This window comes from Geospiza fortis, unplaced genomic scaffold, assembly GCF_000277835.1.
Source record: "Geospiza fortis unplaced genomic scaffold, GeoFor_1.0 scaffold54, whole genome shotgun sequence".
Taxonomy (NCBI): domain Eukaryota; kingdom Metazoa; phylum Chordata; class Aves; order Passeriformes; family Thraupidae; genus Geospiza; species Geospiza fortis.
The window spans coordinates 5878713-5895967 of record NW_005054301.1 but is presented as its reverse complement, the minus strand read 5'-3'; the positions used below and the strand labels follow the sequence as shown (position 1 = coordinate 5895967).

General features: G+C 40.9%; 1 protein-coding gene across 6 annotated transcripts in view; it reads left to right on the top strand.

Annotated features, from left to right (window-relative positions):
* Window positions 1-17255, top strand: part of TTLL5 (tubulin tyrosine ligase like 5) — a 137976-nt gene that overhangs the window by 20827 nt on the left and 99894 nt on the right. For all 6 annotated transcript variants that reach the window (XR_004082624.1, XR_004082625.1, XM_031064178.1 and 3 more), the window contains exons 10-15: window positions 821-922; window positions 1044-1135; window positions 3196-3303; window positions 11079-11160; window positions 12031-12092; window positions 12784-12875. Coding sequence is in view for 4 of the 6 variants with exons in the window: in XM_031064178.1 (XP_030920038.1) it covers window positions 821-922; window positions 1044-1135; window positions 3196-3303; window positions 11079-11160; window positions 12031-12092; window positions 12784-12875 (538 nt within the window). In the remaining 2 variants the exon portion in view is untranslated. The remainder of the gene's footprint in view (window positions 1-820; window positions 923-1043; window positions 1136-3195; window positions 3304-11078; window positions 11161-12030; window positions 12093-12783; window positions 12876-17255) is intronic.

The window sequence follows — 17255 nt, the reverse complement described above, 5'->3', positions numbered from 1 at the left end:
GGGAAATAATTGGGGAAGCATGAAGAGAGATGACTATTAATGAAAAAAATTGGAGGTGCATTCTTTTCTGAACATTAATTCATTGCATAACCAGATGACCCAACTTTCTCTCACTCTTCCATTTTCCAGAATCCTGTCTCCTTTTTCCTTCATTGAGGCTTCCCCCATATCTACTCCCCTTTTTGTGCAGCTAACCCCGCTGTGCTTGGTACATACTTTTCCTCTTGTTGGGGCTTCTTTGGACAGCATATATTTGACTCTGCCCTTATCCTTTCTTAATCCCCTTGTTTCTTTTGAGACATTGGCATCTTAAGCGCTTGTGGTACAGGAGGATTGTCAGAGTGAAGGTGTTTTTTCTCTTGTTGGTTTTTTGAACTGGAGATGCTTGCTGTTATGAGCTGTGGTGATTATCAGTGGCTCATGCTGGTCATTCTACCTACCACATGCTCTGGTTTCTGCCCTCAATTTTTTAAAATTGATTTTTCTCCAACGTCTGAGACCTAAAATATGTATTGAATCAGGATTACATGTAGTGTAAGGAAATTATTGCAGTTGGGCTAGATTACTATTGTAGTTCCTTTCCAGCTGCAACTATTCTATTGCATTATATTCACATTCTGTGACATTTTTTGCATGATGTGTCATTCAAGGATAAACTGTATTTTGCATTTGATGAAGTCTCATTACATGCATTCTCTCCCTGGGTGTTGCTGTTGAGTGGTCTGTATGGTGGTCTGTGATTTGTAGTGACAAGCTTGCTGTATTTAGCAAGAATGCCACTTGCTCAAGAAATACTGTGACTTTTTATTCCTCTTTACAGATTTGCAACAGTGAGGTATGACCAGGCATCCAAGAACATTAAAAACCAGTTCATGCATCTGACCAACTACAGTGTCAACAAGAAGAGTGGAGATTATGTCAGGTACTTGGCTGGAAAATGGAACCCATTCTTCAGAGGTTGGGTCAGTTTACCTGGGTTGGTCTAATGCAGATCCATAGAGGTAGGCCAGTGGTGTCAATCTCCTTCTTTCATTTATTTTTAGCTGTGATGATCCTGAAGTAGAGGATTATGGAAACAAGTGGAGCATGAGTGCAATGCTGAGGTACTTAAAACAAGAGGGGAGAGACACTGCAGGTCAGTAAAAATCTTGTTCTGTTATTTCTTTGTTGGATCTTGATCATCTCAGTAGTGTGAATTTTAAGAAGTGAAGGAAGAGCCCCAGTGAGTCCCATTTAGCACCAGAGCAGGGTGGAGGGAAGCATTGTTCCTTACTCATGAGAGCTGTGCTTTTATTCCCTATCCCCAGAGATAAGGCCTAACCCCTTCCTTTTTGCAACTAGTGTTCTGAGACTTTCTCAGGGTGTGTTTCTTAATATTTTACCTACATTTCCCCTTTCTTAAGGTCATTCCATTCCTTCTAAAAGCTTCCCTCCCTCTACTGCTCCCATGGCCTGTTCGGTCTGATGAGTGACCAACCTCTGGACAACTGTGCCAGTTTGAATGACTCTTGGATGTGGTGTCATCTTTCCATGGCTCAGGTTTTTGCTGGGTGTTTTAATTTAGTCTGTGTTTCATATAAAATAGCTCCCTCTTCCACACCTTTGCCAGGTCTGCTGGTAGTAACTGCATCTGCAGAGCAGAATCCAGGTATATCCTTTAAGGGACAATTTACCTGTGATACTGAGGCATCAGTAAAATTACTGATAGCAGCTATGGCCCATATTGCTAATGTTGCCAAGGAACACTCAAATGTTGGAGAAAGGGGTTTGAATCTGGCTTTCAGATGGAAGTGGACTTTTTTTTCCATCATGTGTGTGCATGGCAGTCCAATCCCTTGCACCATATGTGTTCAGCCAGCTGTGAATGTGCAGTTATTAATATTAATACATCTCCACACCTCACCCCAACCTCAAGTATAAAATATACACTCTTAATAATTAAGCAAACTACTGAGCGATGCAAGCAGATTTCTTTAGCTATCTATTACAAGACATGCACCTTTCTCTGATGCATCTGGTTCTGGCCATAGGGAGGCAGAATGCTGGCTGAAAAGTGCGGGCCTTGTCCGGGCTGGCAGGGTTTTGTGCTCTGGGTTGTTTATGTGTGCTGGGGTGTTTCCATGCTGTGTTGGTTCCACTTAGTTGTTTTCTGGTACAGAAGTTCACATCTGAATTTGCTTGCATGATCTTTCTGTAATTGTTCAGGTCCCTGCATGTCATCATGTGAGCATGAGAAATAGTAATTGTAGAACTAAAGTAAACTCTCTAGTCAAGTGGTTTCTAGAAGATACTCTTTGAAGTAGTGATTGCCAGATGTCTGTGTGGATTTGCTTGTGCTCCCTTTGAGGGGTGGGGAAGGCTGTCCTTCCATCTTTATTAACTTCTGAGACTATGACTCCAGTATTTGTTCATTTCTCCCTTCTCTCACTTCTCTATTGCTTGTCCTTGAAAACAAAAGCAGCGAGGTGTTCTTTCTATCGCATGACTCATCCCAAGTCCAGTGTAGAATCCAGGTCTATGTCTAATGTACATCTTTTCTTGCCTTTTGCTTCCTCTGTCTGTGTAGACTCCTGTTCCTGAGCTCTTCACAGGCTCATGCAGGAGCTGGAGAGTGCTTTCTTACTATGGGTTATCTATAGGTCAGCAGGACTGGGAGCTGTCACCAGTCATAAAATTTTGAAAAGATTTATGAACTTTAGTATGGGAACAGCTGCATTAGAGGAAGGTGCAGTGTCACAACAGTTATCTCATAAAAGTTCACAAGAAAAATTTTTACATCTCAGTGCTATGGCTTATTCCCTGTAGTTTGAGGGCTTATCTCACTAACCCACTCCTGTCTAATTCTTGTTTAATCCTTCCTATACTCTGAGTGGGCAGTGGTCAGACTCCAGCTGACTTGTGCTGGTGTGTTTGCCATATGTTTGTTTACCTGCACTGGACATATACTCACATTTATCATTCTCACATTCTCATTTGTGAGTATTTTTGTACTAAGATATGTATGCATGTGTATTTACTTAGGCTTGCATGGATTTCCAAGCATCATTGCTTTATCATCCATAGGGTCTCATGTGCTTTGATTCACAAAGGTGTATCTCCATTTGCTTATTCTCATGCCTTCCTGGATATTATGTGTTACTTCACAATCTACTTTTTTCCTTTTTCCTCCTCCCCCCACCCCTCCCCTCCTTGCAGCACTGATGGCCAGCGTGGAGGACCTGATTATCAAGACTCTGGTTTCTGCTGAGCTGTCCATTGCATCAGCTTGTAAAAGTTTTCTTTCACATCGTGGCAGCTGCTTCGGTAAGACACGGGGGGACATCTTTGTTGATTGCCTGTTGAGTACTGTTTGGAGCCTCCAGCTTTGTCATGCTAGAGGGAAATGTGCATTCCCTAGTGCAAGAAAGCTGGATACTATTTTGGTTGTTTTGGTTTGGTTTTTTTTTTTTTTTTTTTGGCATAATCCTCGGTGAGGGCAGGGGGCATCGAATCTCAATTCACCTTGTGTCAGCACCATTGATCAGAGTCTCGTGCAAGAAAATGGAAATAGGATGATGAAAAAGGACTTGAAAGGGAACTTGGGGAAGTGCTTTAAAGTTGGTGATTTACCAGTGCCCTTGCAAAGAATGGCTGTGGGTGATTAAACGCGTTTTTAGAGCATTTGCTATTTTCTCTTGAGCCACCTAGCAGTGTAGTTTTGCATTGTCCTGGTGCGTGTGAGGATGGGGAGAGGCCGTGTGTGGCAGGCGGTGCCTGCAGTGCCGGTGGCGGGGATGGATTGAGCGCCGCGCGGGGGCGGCCGAGGCAGCTGCTGGCCCGACTTCTGCAGCTTTCCAGTGGCTGTTTCCCAACCTTCCCTAAAGAGGCCTCCTCCTGCTCCTAGCCGTCCTTCACTCATGTGGATGCATGCACAGAGATGAAGTCTCAGTTAGTGCTTAAACCAAAGGCTAAGCTTGGCTTAGGCTATCCTGTGTTTAGGTTTTGGAACTTATATTTAAACTAGCTGTGGCAGGTCAAATCCCTTTATGTGGTCCTTGAGTTGCACTTAGATATTGACAATTCTGCAGCTTTCAACACTCCATCATAAATGCATCTTTGGATATTTGAGAACGATAAGACAGTCAGGAATCAAGGAGGCATAACTGATAGGTTGTTTAGTTACCTCCCAAAACTAGCTACCTCTCCCACCATAGTTTCTCCTGGCTGACTCTGATGCCTTTGTTCTAAGTTGAAGGACCTGGTCATACATGGGGATTTATGACTTAGATAATAGTCTCAGTGAAATGGCACTTTATTGGCTAGTTGAAAAAAAGACATGTCAGAACCACTTTAGCTGCCTCTTTTTTTGGCTTCTCTCTTTTCCTTCCTCAGTTGTGCCTCCAGAGCTGTGTATATGGAAACTAATGTTCCTAATGTACTTTCTGCTGGGCCTGGCTCTGAGGTTATCCCACTTCCTGCTGCCTCCCCAGGGCTGCACTAACCACCCTCTCAGATGCTCCCCCACAAATAAACTGTTTTGTTCCATTTATTTCAGTGTAAACATAAATTAAGAGCTTCCCAGGAAAGAGAGCTTAAGTAGGAGCCATACTGCTTCCCTAGGGAGACTTAGGCATTTCCAGAGCTCAGTACTTTCTGCCATCTTCCCCCACAATTAAGTGATGGTCCTTGTCTCAAGGATTTCAACTTCCATCATGCTGTATGGTTCATTTGTCATCTCTGTGTCTTGTTCTGACACTTTCTGGTTGTATGACTTTTAACCTTGTAAATATTCAGTTCTTCTAGCTGGAAATGTTCATAATGGTTCAGTTCATAGTTGTTAGCATGAAGGATAAAACTGCAAATGAAGATTTCAAGGCAGCATGTCGAGTCTCAGACAAGAGCCTTTTTTTTTTTTTGTTCTGAGCTGTGAACAATGAAACTGAGTGTGTGTCCTGAGGAGGGCTGATCATGTGAAAAGTATCTTGGACTTCAGAAACCTTTATCTGAAATTCAGATAGAGAGATGGGTCTTGTTTGGAAAACTTCTAAAAAATATAACTAAGTTGTATTCTACTCTACTGCTTGTAATGCTGATATGGGGAATAGAACTCCTGTACAATTGCCATTTTCTTCCTAAAAAATTAAATCACAAGTACTTATTTGTCCAGATGAGGTTGCCCACTTAATTTCTCTAATTGTTTAGTACTGCAGTGGTCCTTCAGTTCTTTCACAAGTGTTTTTATATGTAATGTACTTGTTTCCTGGATTTAAAGGAAGAGAGTTTATTCATGGCTTCTTCATTTTCTGGAACTGGTGAGACAGGCTGATTCCTGCAACCAGTGCATGCCTAGAGAGTGCTAGGTCAGGAGAGTCCTTTTTCTCATGTCAAAACAGAGTGCTGGTGACAGTTTGTGTAAAGAGTGAGTTCCATTTTGACCATGTAATGTGAGCTATTTACTGCATTCTAGTAATAATCTAAGGACTTGGGAGGCTCAGTTTTGTTCCTCTGAAGTGCATCTAAGAAGCACTGCAAGTACTACATGATTTTGTTGCCTTGTTCATGCTCTGTTATAAACAAAGTGATCCCAGTCATCTATTCTGTTCTTTGTGATTAGCTAATAATTCCTTATGTAAAATTAAGCTCCTAGTAAAAATTGTTTCAACCAGTAAGTAATTCCAGAGGAAGGCATGCTGCAGTTCTCCAGATCACTGCCCTGTCCTGAAGCTGGTCACCAGCTGAGTTGATGGTTACCTCTGGAGCCTTCTTTAAGAGAAAGAGATAGATAGATAGATTTTGCACTTATTTAAGGGATGTGACGTCTCAGTGTGGGAACAGGAGGTACAATAGGGCTGCATGTGCCCAAGATGATTACAGACTGCATTTTTCTCCCTCCTGAAGTAAGCATGTCTGGGTAGGCTAGAAAAGGCAGTAAGGCCTGCTTTCAGGCAGAATGAAAAATCTCCCTGTGGGATTGGTTTAGTAGGGTAGGAAATGAAGGCGGCTTGGTGCAGCGCATATTTCTGCCAGCAGCCAGGTAGCACCGTTTTCTGCACTCACTGAAATGTAAGCCTAAAGAAGCAACAGATTGAAGTCCTCTTGTTTCATTTACATTCTAGGAAACCCAGCTGTGACACTGTTGAGCTTGTCTGCAATCAGGAAGGCAGGCCAGGATAGGGTAATGGGCATACTGATCCCACCAAAGCAATGAGTTTCTTATTTAGCTGCTTCCGTGTCTTAAGGCTGAATTGGTTAGGCTTTTGCTTCTAATCACATCTATATTGAGATAAAAGCAAACAATAAACTATTGTATGACTTGAGTGGTGCTGAGCTGGAGCCAAATGCTTTAAAAAGTCTTCATTTGTGCCAAATCACCAGTTTCTCTACTGCCTGTGTTGCTGTTCTTCATGAACATTTAGCTTTCTTAGTGGTGGCAGTTGACCTATTTAGGGGAAGCCTTTTGTAGTTTTGAGCAGTGCTGACCTGCTCCATCATGAGTTTTCCAGGGCACTAAAAACTTGAGATTCTTAAGAAATTTCTGTACACGCTTACTTGATGTGAGGTGAGTCTATGCTTAGTGACTTAAGTCAGCCATACACATACCTCACATATTTCCTATGTTTTTCTAGTTTCTTACATGACATGTCACAGAAAAGCTGAACAGGGATTTCCTACCATTACTTTTTTTTTTTTTACAAAGCTTAATCCATTCTATTTTTATAGCCTTAGCATCAGTCTAATGTTGATTACTTTGAAGCTAGTATGTAAAGATGCCATTGGAATCTGAAAAAGGTTGTAGACTCCTCTGGCTACAAGCAGATTGAGGAGGCCTGTACCCTTCATGACAGGTGTTTTGATGATCTGATGGGTGAGGTAGATTTTGTAATGTAACTATATCTTCAAATTTGACTAAACTGTCAGCTGAGTGTGAAGGGTAGAATGAGTTCAAGGGATGAGTCTTCTAGTCATAGCTTTTATAGGAATGGGGGGGGGTCTATCCCTGCACTGTTTTTCTTGTCAATTGTCACTTCATGGCTCTAAATGGTACCCATCTGATATTGATGATTTAGTACCCAGGGCTTGGTTGAAAGACTCAAGATCCCTGTTGCTTCGGAAAGTCTGTTTCTTTAGGAAGTTGTCAGCTTGGTAGCACCGGTATTCTTCCTCAGAAGGCTGGAGCAGACCTAAAAAGCTTTTATGGCTGTTTTTGGGAGACTTAAGAAATGACCAGCCCTGTCAATTTATCATCAATGGACTTCTGATACCAAAGTCAGAATCAGCCCTGGCTTCTCATTCTGTCTTCTGCCACTGGTTCCTGTGGTGGCATTAGGGTCTTCACCAGATAGATGACATCGAAGTGAGGAACACCCATTTATTCTTGCCTCACGGCTTTCCTGGAGTGTAAGAGCTTGAAATCAGAAGAACTTGGGCTAATGAGGTTGGGAAACATTCTCTATCCTTCACTTCGTGTATCTATCTATAAAGTCAGATGGCTTTTATTTTGGTCTCCCTAATATTATATTTTGTTACTTGGGCACTTGAGTTTGTTGAGGATCAAGTAGCTGCATATCTACTCTTATATTCCTCATAAGAAGTTGAGTGATGTCCTAAAGTGGTTACTGGGATATTAACCGCTTTGCTCACTCTGGTATCACACACTGGGTTGAACAAGTTTATACTTTGTGAGTGATAATTTATTACTCAGTAAGATTAGGATTGCAAAGGCAGCCAAATCTGCACCAAGACTCCCATTCTTTGATGTTAGCCTTGAAGCTACTTGTCCCCTCTTATTGGGTCCTTTTCTGTAATAACATAGAGATAAAACCTTTCTCTGTTAAAATAAAGTTCTCTTAAAAAGGGAATTAAACCTTAATATAAAACCAGAATGAATAGGAAGGAAAAATGGAAGACTTGAATTTCAGTGGCAAAATTTCCTTGCATTAGAAATGTGTAACTATGCTCCTACATAAAATGAGGAGATAGGTTTTTATTGCAATATCAAAAAAGTTACATGCTGTGCAATTTTTTTCCTACTGTGTCCCTTCATAACATCAGGTTGTCTCCATTTAATTGTAGAGTATGTACTTTGCAGTAAAGCTTTTTTTTTTCTCCAGGGAACAAGCTGCAAAGAAAGACCAGAATTACGGTGACCCTTTAGGAACTGAGCTTATTCATGCTGTGGAAAAACATGAAAAATTTCTTGCTGCTACTGTGCTCTTGCTTGTGACTTAGTTTCTGTACTTAGAGAGAATAACAAATTCTTTGGGGATATTTTGTAAAAGAGAGTACCAGGGCAGTCTTGGAGAGGATTGGAAGATAAACTTGGAATACGTGGGAGTTTACCAGAACCAAAAAGCCGGAGACTATCTCTCTAGCCTTTGTCTTAGTCTTAGATAATGTCATTGGCAAAAAAAAATCTCTGGCTGAACTGTTGCTGTTAGAGTGCACACTGAAGCCAGGCCTTCTTTTGGGAGTGGGAAGCTCAGTCAGCAGTGACTTCTCTTTGGGCATTAGAGGAGGAACAGGCAGGCTGTTCCTGCTGGGTCTTGGAAACAGTTGGTACCTCCTGATACAATTGCAGTCTTCAGCAAACCGTCGGGGTGAAACATGCTGTTGTGGATTCTAATAGCAAGAGGAGGCACTATGGAAACGTGGTGTCTTAGTTTCTTCTGTTCTTCCCTTAGTAACAGTAGTGGCACTAGGTGGCTTGTCATGAACCTGCCATTGCCACAGTGTGAGGCGTGTTTTGCTCTTTCAGTCGTTGTTCTCTTTACTCTCTCTGCAGGGGGAAATGGCAGCCTTGCTGAAGTTGGTAATTGCAGAAGATATTCTTTTAATTATCCTATGCTTGTGTGACTCCACATCTTTGTCCTGCCTGTGTATTTATTTTTTCAAGCGGTAGTGGAGTTTCCCAGTGAAGGGGTACTGTGACTACTGTGCTTTATCTAGGAAGTACATTTTCCAAATGTGGAAGAGGGCCAGCAAGATATTTCTGGGTAAACTTCTGACTGTTGAGCAGGTCTTTGTGCTAAGCCTTGCATGGAATCTGTGAGGCTTGATTCAATTGCCAGAACATGGATATTATGTAGCTCCTGATGCCCTGAGGCAGCAGAGACATCTGTCTAGGGCTTGTAGATATGTCTCAGAATACGTGAAACTTGGGGCATTATGGAGCAACAGTGGAGACTTCCTAGGAGACCCTAAGTCATTGCAAGTGGCTTTAGAATCTGTGTTTAACAATGGAATTGAGTCAACAGGGATACCCTGAAGAACTTATTGTCCTAATAAATAAGGCAGACACAAGGGAAAGGAATGTGAAGCTCCAGCAGCATGGTTAGAGCTAGCTGAGGTCAAAAGGTTTCCCATGTGTATTTGAAAAAATGGACAGAATGACTAACTGGGTGGGAAAGATGGAGCTTTAAAGAGCCAGCAATTTGCAAGAGAATTGTGTGGGAGAGGAGCACAAAGTCAGAGGAGCCAAAACACTAGGAAAGGGCCTCTGAGGGGCCAAGGAAGGGAATGGCCAGCAGCAAAAGAAGCAGGAGCTAGTCAAAACAAAATGCACTTCTTCCTGCCTGGGGCTGGGAGGCTGTAGACCAGCAGCTGCCGCAGGCCCACTCATTGCTCCCCTGCCTTGGGCATGAACTGCTGAGTTTTCTGTGCTGTTAGTAGTCATGGGTTTTCACCAAACCTGAGACTGTATTTTGAAATAATGTATTAAAGTCGTCAGAAGTTTTTCCTGGTCAAAATGGTCTGCTAATATTTACACTTACTATCCCCACCTTCTCCTTTTCCCTCTACTGCAGCCATTCCTGTCTAGGGAGCAAGAGAGGAAAATGAGAATTCAGCCTCATTTCTTTGGAGTGAACCAGTTCTTTAACTCTCTGCTGTTTTTGTTTCCCATTCAATGTCTGGCTACAGACTCTAGAAGAGTGAGCAGGCAATGCTCTCTGTTCTGCCATTTCCCCCCTTCCAAACCTCCCCCCTGACCCTAGCTTATTGGCTTCCCTTTTTGAGCTGCATGAGCTTTTGCACAGCTGTCTGCATAGGAAGATCTTGTCAAGCAGTCCAGCTCCCCGGAGCCAGCATCAACGTCAGGCAGGCGACAAAAGGCCAGGGCCAGAATTCAAGGAAAGAAACATGGCAAAGAAGTTCTCCTGCTTTTATTCCAGGCACTAGAGAACTGGTTAATTCCATGAAAATCCTTTTCTGCCAATATCCTGTTTTGTGGTGTTTAAAAAAAAAAGTCTAAGTTGCCCTGATGATGACAAAGTCTATTTCTTAATGCTGAAGGAAGGAATTGCATTAATGTCAGCTTCTGATTTACTCTCATCTTTGTGCATCCTTCTTGCAACTCTTTCCAAACTAGAGAAAACATGTATAGAGAGTGAAATAGTAAAATCAGATTTGGAATGGGAAGCTGGCTCCCATCTGACCTGTGCAGAGCAGAACACATCTAGCAGATGTAATATGTTATGACTGTTTTAGAAACTAAGGAAAAAATATTTCTGTTGTGGTTTGCTTCAAAGTGGCAAGCTATCAATAAGCTAAAAAGTTATGGGAGGTTGTCCATGTAGATGGAGTTGCTGAGGAGAAGTCTGCTGTAACCCCATGGGAATATTGCAGAAAACATACAGGAATAATTAAAAAGATGCTTGAAAGAAGCAAGATTTTCTCTAGCTGACTGGAACAATTAATAAAGGGATTAAAAAGTGGACAGGAGAATGAAATTTTGTTGTTTCCAGGATCCAGTGGAAGGAGTAGATTGCACCTGCTATGCTTGTGTCAATTCTATGTGAAAGCAAGTAGTAGAGTTCTGTATGAACTACAGCTTGTGGGCAGTAAAGAGTTTATTTTTCTACATAATACTTTCCTAATATTTTTGTTCCCCTCTTTCCCCCCCAGGGCAGAATATATTTAAGTTTAATTCTGAGGAAGTGAAAATTGCCACTTGAGGAGTTATTCTTTGTTCATCCCTAGGGAGTTTACTGGATTTAATATATATAATTTAGATAGAAATGACCTGGTAGAAACTAATGTTGGATGTTATGTGAATGCTTAAAGATGCAGTAAGGTGAACTTAGTGTCTGCTGTGTTTTCAGAGCTCTATGGTTTTGATGTCCTTATCGATGACACTCTGAAACCCTGGCTGTTGGAAGTGAACCTGTCCCCATCATTGGCCTGGTAAGTGATTCCCAATTTCATATCAGGCAGGGACTGTTGCTGGAGATGGTTGTTGTTGAAATGCGTGGTCCTAGGAGGGCATGGTTTCCTGCTGCCTGCAGATTTTGTTCCACAGCTGATTGGCAGAGAGGATATTCCTTTGCTTTTTTCCTTACAAGGAACAAGCTTACTGCAGCAATAGGTTTTGAAAGAGCCCAGTTGGGATTCCATTTACTTTTTAATTATTTCTCTTCTGTTGTCACTGTTAATGCTTCATAATCTCTCATTATAGATAAATTTTGGAGCTCTGTCAGACTATTGTGTTGGATTTGAATCTTCTTGGCAGATAGAACCCTTTTGATTTTGGAGTCCAAGCAGAGTTCAATCAGTGACACTTGAGTATGTAGAGGAGTTCTTGGGCTCAGTCTAGTACCCTAATCAGATAAATTCTAAAGAGTGAGTGTTGACTTGGCTCTTATGCTGACCCTCATGCTCTAATGGAAATTGAGGATTTATTTTGGTAGGTCTCTCAGCTATGACTTTATGTGGAAGAGGCATAGTTAAGTGTGGTTTTTAAAAATTCTACAACAGTAACTTTTCTCTACTTCAAGAAATGTAACATACATCTATTCAAAGAAAATGTTTCTAGCCCTAAGGAGAGTTTAAACAAAGCTCTGTGTGTCTGCATTAGGACACTAAAAGCTGTGGAAAAGGATAAACAGATTAAGCCATTGCTCTCTGATCTTTACCTATGTATGTGAAAACCACCTAATTTTCTTCTTGTTTTTACCTGTTTTAAGAAGGCAAAGAAACTGTATTGGGAGATATACTAAATACTGATTTAATTCCAGACAAATAATTCCTGTTATCCTCTGTTGCATGTGGGGACAGTGATGCTCCTTTGGACCTGAAGATCAAAGCTAGCATGCTTTCAGATATGTTCACTCTTGTAGGTGAGTGAAACAAAAAAATCCTTCGATCTTTCCCTCATTTAAAAGCAGTAAAAGGTGGGTTTATGAGCTGCATGTTACTAGATGAGTATAACAGATGTGAACTCTAGTTAAGGAGAGCAGCTGTATTTAGCACTGAGAAGTGATATATGGACATTGCAACTTCAGAATAATCATCTGTTTGTGATGCTTAGGTGGTTTTAAGAGTCCCTAATTTGGTATTTGAAGACACTGCTCTCTTTAGCTTGCAGAGTTAGTATTCATGCATTTTTTAAGTTGAATGTGTGGGCTTTGGTCGGATTACTAGGATTGGAGTACTGTCTAGGGCACAGCGTCCCTTGCATCTTGATTTAGTCGCTGGATGTAATTTGCCCTAGTAGTGAAAGAAGTAAAATTGTCATCAGGTATGCTGCTTAGCTGATTAAAAAAACAAGTCTATCTCTGTGCTGCTATTTAGTGACCCATTTATTGGTTTAAGTACTTGGTCTTGAAGCAAGTTTTTATTCATAAAAATGTAATTCATTTACAGTTTAGGATTAAACAAAGCAAGGTATAAAAAAGAAAAAGATCCTTATTGGTCCTTGAGCAGGGACAAGAAGGTCATGTATAGACTGAGATTGTGAACAGAAATGCTAGATTCATCTTTCAGGGTTTGTCTGTCTTCAAGTTCTCATGCAGCTCTTGGTGCCCATAGGCTTTGTATGCCAGGACCCAGGCCAGCGGTCAAACCGGAGCATTTATCATTCGTCTGAATCTGTCAGAAGAAATCCATACCAGAAGCTGCAGGTAAGTGACTTTTACAAGCCCTGTCTGAGGAGCATAGGAGGAAGTCATTCTCATAGAATTTGACTCACAGGTGAGAGAGGCAGTGAGTGAGATTATCTGGATTTCTAGTATAACTATGGAATTTTTTAACTGTGGGGGTGGTGGGGCACTGAAACTTGTTGCCGAAAGAGTTTGTAGACTCTGTATCCCTGGAGGTGTTCAAGACCAGGCTGGATGGGGCTTTGAGCACCTTGTTTGACTGGAAGCTTCCCTCCCCATGGCAGGGGAGTTGGATCTAGATAACCTTTAAGGTCTTTCCAACCCAAACCATTTTGTGGTTCTCAGGGGATACACCTGTATTCTGGGCTGTTCAGCCACTTTGATTTTGTTATGGACAACAAGCTTCCAGAGCCCTGGAGCTTTATGAATGTCTCTCCAAGACCTTCTCCTAAGTGAAAAACTACTTGCATTTGAAGTTTAAGGCTTCTTTCCCATTCTCTTTTGGAATTTCACTTTCTTTCCCATGGATCATTGGACTGAGGCCTCCTGTGTCTTGCTGTGACTGCCCCATGTCTTTTCTGTTGAGGTAGTGCTTTCTCAGCACTGTAATGTGGAAGGACAGTTGTTCTCCATCTCTTTTTGTCTATGAAATGGATTCCATAAATATCTGTGGAAATAGAGCATTCACAAAGGGCAGGGAGATCTGTTACATCACTTGGACTTTCAACTCATTTCTCCTCAGGCAAATAGGCAGATGGTGTTCTTTGACATCTCTGCAGCTGGTGGTGCTGTGATGGACATGCAACATGACTGTGTAGCTCAAGTTCAGTTAGGAAATGACAAGTCATTTTTGTTCAGTGACAGTGTACCAAGACACTGTCCATTTTGGTATAGGGAAAGCTCACAGAAATTGCAATCTTTTGTCTCTTGTAAAACTCAAGAGTCTTTAGTCACTATGAGAGAGGTGAATAGCTGGTAAGATGAGATTTGAGTAACTTTAGGATGCATGTCTGAGTCTGAAACTTCTAAGACAAATATAATAGTGCCTTAGATACAGATCACTCTGACTGTATAGGTGCTCTTTGTAGCAGACAAAATTAGAAATCATTCAAAAGAATTACCCTTTCTTAGAGCAATGGGATCAGATCCTGATGATTTGACAAAATTATACAAGACAGTCTCAAAGTTATGCTGTTGTAAAGAATTGAATTTTAATGAGGCTTTCAATTTTGTTTTACTTAACAAATACCCACAAAGAGATGTAAGGCTGGCCAGTTGAAAGTTGCAAAGATTCATATGACAGTGCATTGGTTATGAGACAGGATTAGAATGGTTCCCCTAACCAACCTATGTTTAACAGGAACAGGTTTGTAATGCAGTGATAAAGTTTTACAGCATTTTTTTTCTTAAGTACCTAAGTGGAAATCCCATGGCTAGGTGTTTAGATCTTTCCATGGTCCCAGAATGTTTTGGCTTGTTATTTGTTGAATACATTCTATCTCAGATTTTTGGATTTTTGATATCTGTTCCAATTTTCTCTTGCAAAGGGTATATGTAATCTTTTGGCTTTTCCGACCACCTTCATGATGTCTGAAGTTTTGATCATTCACATAGACCATTTTTAATCATTGTAAAAGTTACTGCTTGAAAAAGAACTGTTGGTGCCAGTGCTCTTGAATAACTATCTTGAGAATGGTTACTCTCTTTTCTGAGTTTCACCAGACTGGACTGCAAGTTTCTTGTGCAATTGCTTTGGTTTGACTCTTTGAGCATTTCTCCCTCTAGGGAAATGAACAATTTTGCTGCTTCCTTTGTAACTTCTTGTTGATTTGGGTTGGAGCTCTTTCAGTTAATTGTAAGCAATGGAGGGACCTTGATCTGTTTTGAGTAGACCAACTGTAGAGAGGAACTTGTCAGTAGTACAGCTAGAAATGATAGATAGGTCTCCTGAGAATCCTTTCTTCCACCATTTGCTCCTCTTGGGAGTTGGAGAAGAGGAAGACACTCTGAATACCACTGAAGGCAAGAAAAATCTCAGCTCTGATGATTGTTTTCTTTTGAACCTGTCCCTGTCCTTAAACTGGTTTTACTTGCAGGCCTGATACCAAGTAAGTAATACAGGGTACTTCTTGAAATTCTGATGTTTCTACACCTGTGTTAGAAAGTTAAATAGTATCTTTTTTTCTCTGCAAGAACTGGAATATTGTTGATAGATTTAAATGAAAGTACTTGCAAAATTATGGGATTTTAACTTTTTGCCTTCCTCTGTTGTATGAACAGTTTTGCTTGACAGCATCTCTTTCTCCTTGATGCATAGCTATTAAATATTTTTATATGGGTGACTTATTTTACAAAAATGTGAATTTTGCTCATCATAGTTGAGTTCAGTGCGCTTTTGAAAACCATATGTCCAGATGCATTCTGCACAGTTGAGCATGTCTGAGGTTAGAATGAATGCTGTGTTTGGAATGGGGACAGGATACATTTGTACAGGATATGAGGAAGATATTAGTGGTTAGCTTTATCTCTGGACTTCAGTTTTCATAGAATCATAGAGTGCTTTGGATTGGAGAGTACCTTAAAGATTATCAAATTCTAACCCCACTGCAATGGACAGGGACACCTTCCACTAGACCAGGTTGTTCCAAGCCCTATCCACCTGTCTTTGAACATTTCCAGGGTTGGCACAACTTCTCTGACCAACTTGTTCCAGTGCCTCACCACCCTTTGCTTATACTGTTTTGTTTAGGGTACTTGCCAGTCCTCAACAAGTCAGGCAGGGATCATAGTGTCTTGGAGAACACAAGATTTTTATTCTCTTTGTGTGTCTCTTGCAGCATCCTGTGTCTGCAGAGTCACAAAGAGCAAACAGCAGATCAGTAAGTACCCTTCAGCTCCATCACCCGTGTAAGGGCTACACTTTCAAATGTTACTGTGTGCAATGCTTTTGGCATTGTTAGTCCCCAGATATATTTTACAGTTTGAGTAGCCTGGGGCAAGGGGATGGGGGTGAGAGGGAAGTCAACATGAGAAGAGGACATGGCACCAGCATGTTTCCATGCAGCAAAAACAAACATTGAAAAAATACTTACATCACTTCTAGTAGCTTAAAAAAATATGTAGGTGAAGCTTGCTGAGAGTCAAGGTCAGCTGGATCAAATCCCTCAAAGTTTTTAAGACTACAAGTCTGATTGATAGGGTAAGCATAGGAGAATCTGTGCAGACAAAATTCAGGTGGCCCTAGAGAAGTAATAATTTTCTTTGAGACAGTCCTCTGAAGGACACTGCAAAAGTTTGAGAGTGAACTGGGTCAAAATAGATGCAGAGGAAAGAAGGATTTCTTAAAGTTAATGGAAAAATATGGGACTATTTTTAGCCTAAGTGAGACTGATCTACCTTTCTAAGTATTGTGTTTGTTACCCTTCTTGCAAGCCATATAGACCAATCAAAATTAGTTTACAATTCTAAGCTATTGACCATGTGGAGGCATGTTAGGCACTATTTTGCTGCTGGGCTTCCTCCACAAATGTAGTAGGAATTGGGTTTTTTTTTTTTTTTTTTAATGGGGTTTCCCCATCAGGAAGAAAAGGTGGATGAAATCATCTTGAGAACCTAATTCAGTCTATTCCCTGCTGTTTGTCATTGTGAGTAAGTTTAGCTGAGGCTCAGAGGAAAGAGTATTACTGAATTACAAGGTTTTGTAGAGAATAGGAATGATCTTTGTGCCAACTGCTGTCAGTGCATATTAAATTAGAATCATGATTTGGGAACCAAGGATACTTGCAGAATGGGAGATATACCAGAGTGGTTGGATTTATCTATGCTTTTATAGATAAGCTGGGTCAAAGAGGAAACAAGATCTCTGAAGTTGGAGACATTTCTGTGCTACAGCCAGAGGGTATTCTGTAGTGAAACATGGAAAAAACTGTGCAGGAAGTCCAGCAAAGGGAGTTTTCTCTAGAATTTTGACAGCCATGTAGTTTTATCCTCAGGGAGGAGTCAGAGCTGCCCAATACGTAGACATACATTTACTGTTTGTATTTAATGCAATCATCTCTGTTGTGTTGAGACAATGGAAATTATTTCATTGAAGTGTTTCCTTAGCAAAGCAGATAATTTAATAGATTGAAGAATTTCCTGTAATATTCTTTTGGAACAACAGTTCTCACATGATGATGGATTGTTATGGTAATGCCAGGAAATGAGAAATGGTTTTTAAGAGAAGGTTACTTCTCAGGGTTTAAAGAAAGTTGTTAAGCAACATTTTTGAGCTGTGGGTTAGAAATAGAAGAAAGCTTAGAAAGAAAGACTAGAAGTCTTTAAACGTAGTGCCATCCGCAGCATCAAGCAAACCTGTTTGATTCCTGGCATTTCTATTTCTTCTACAGATGTTTGTGTCTC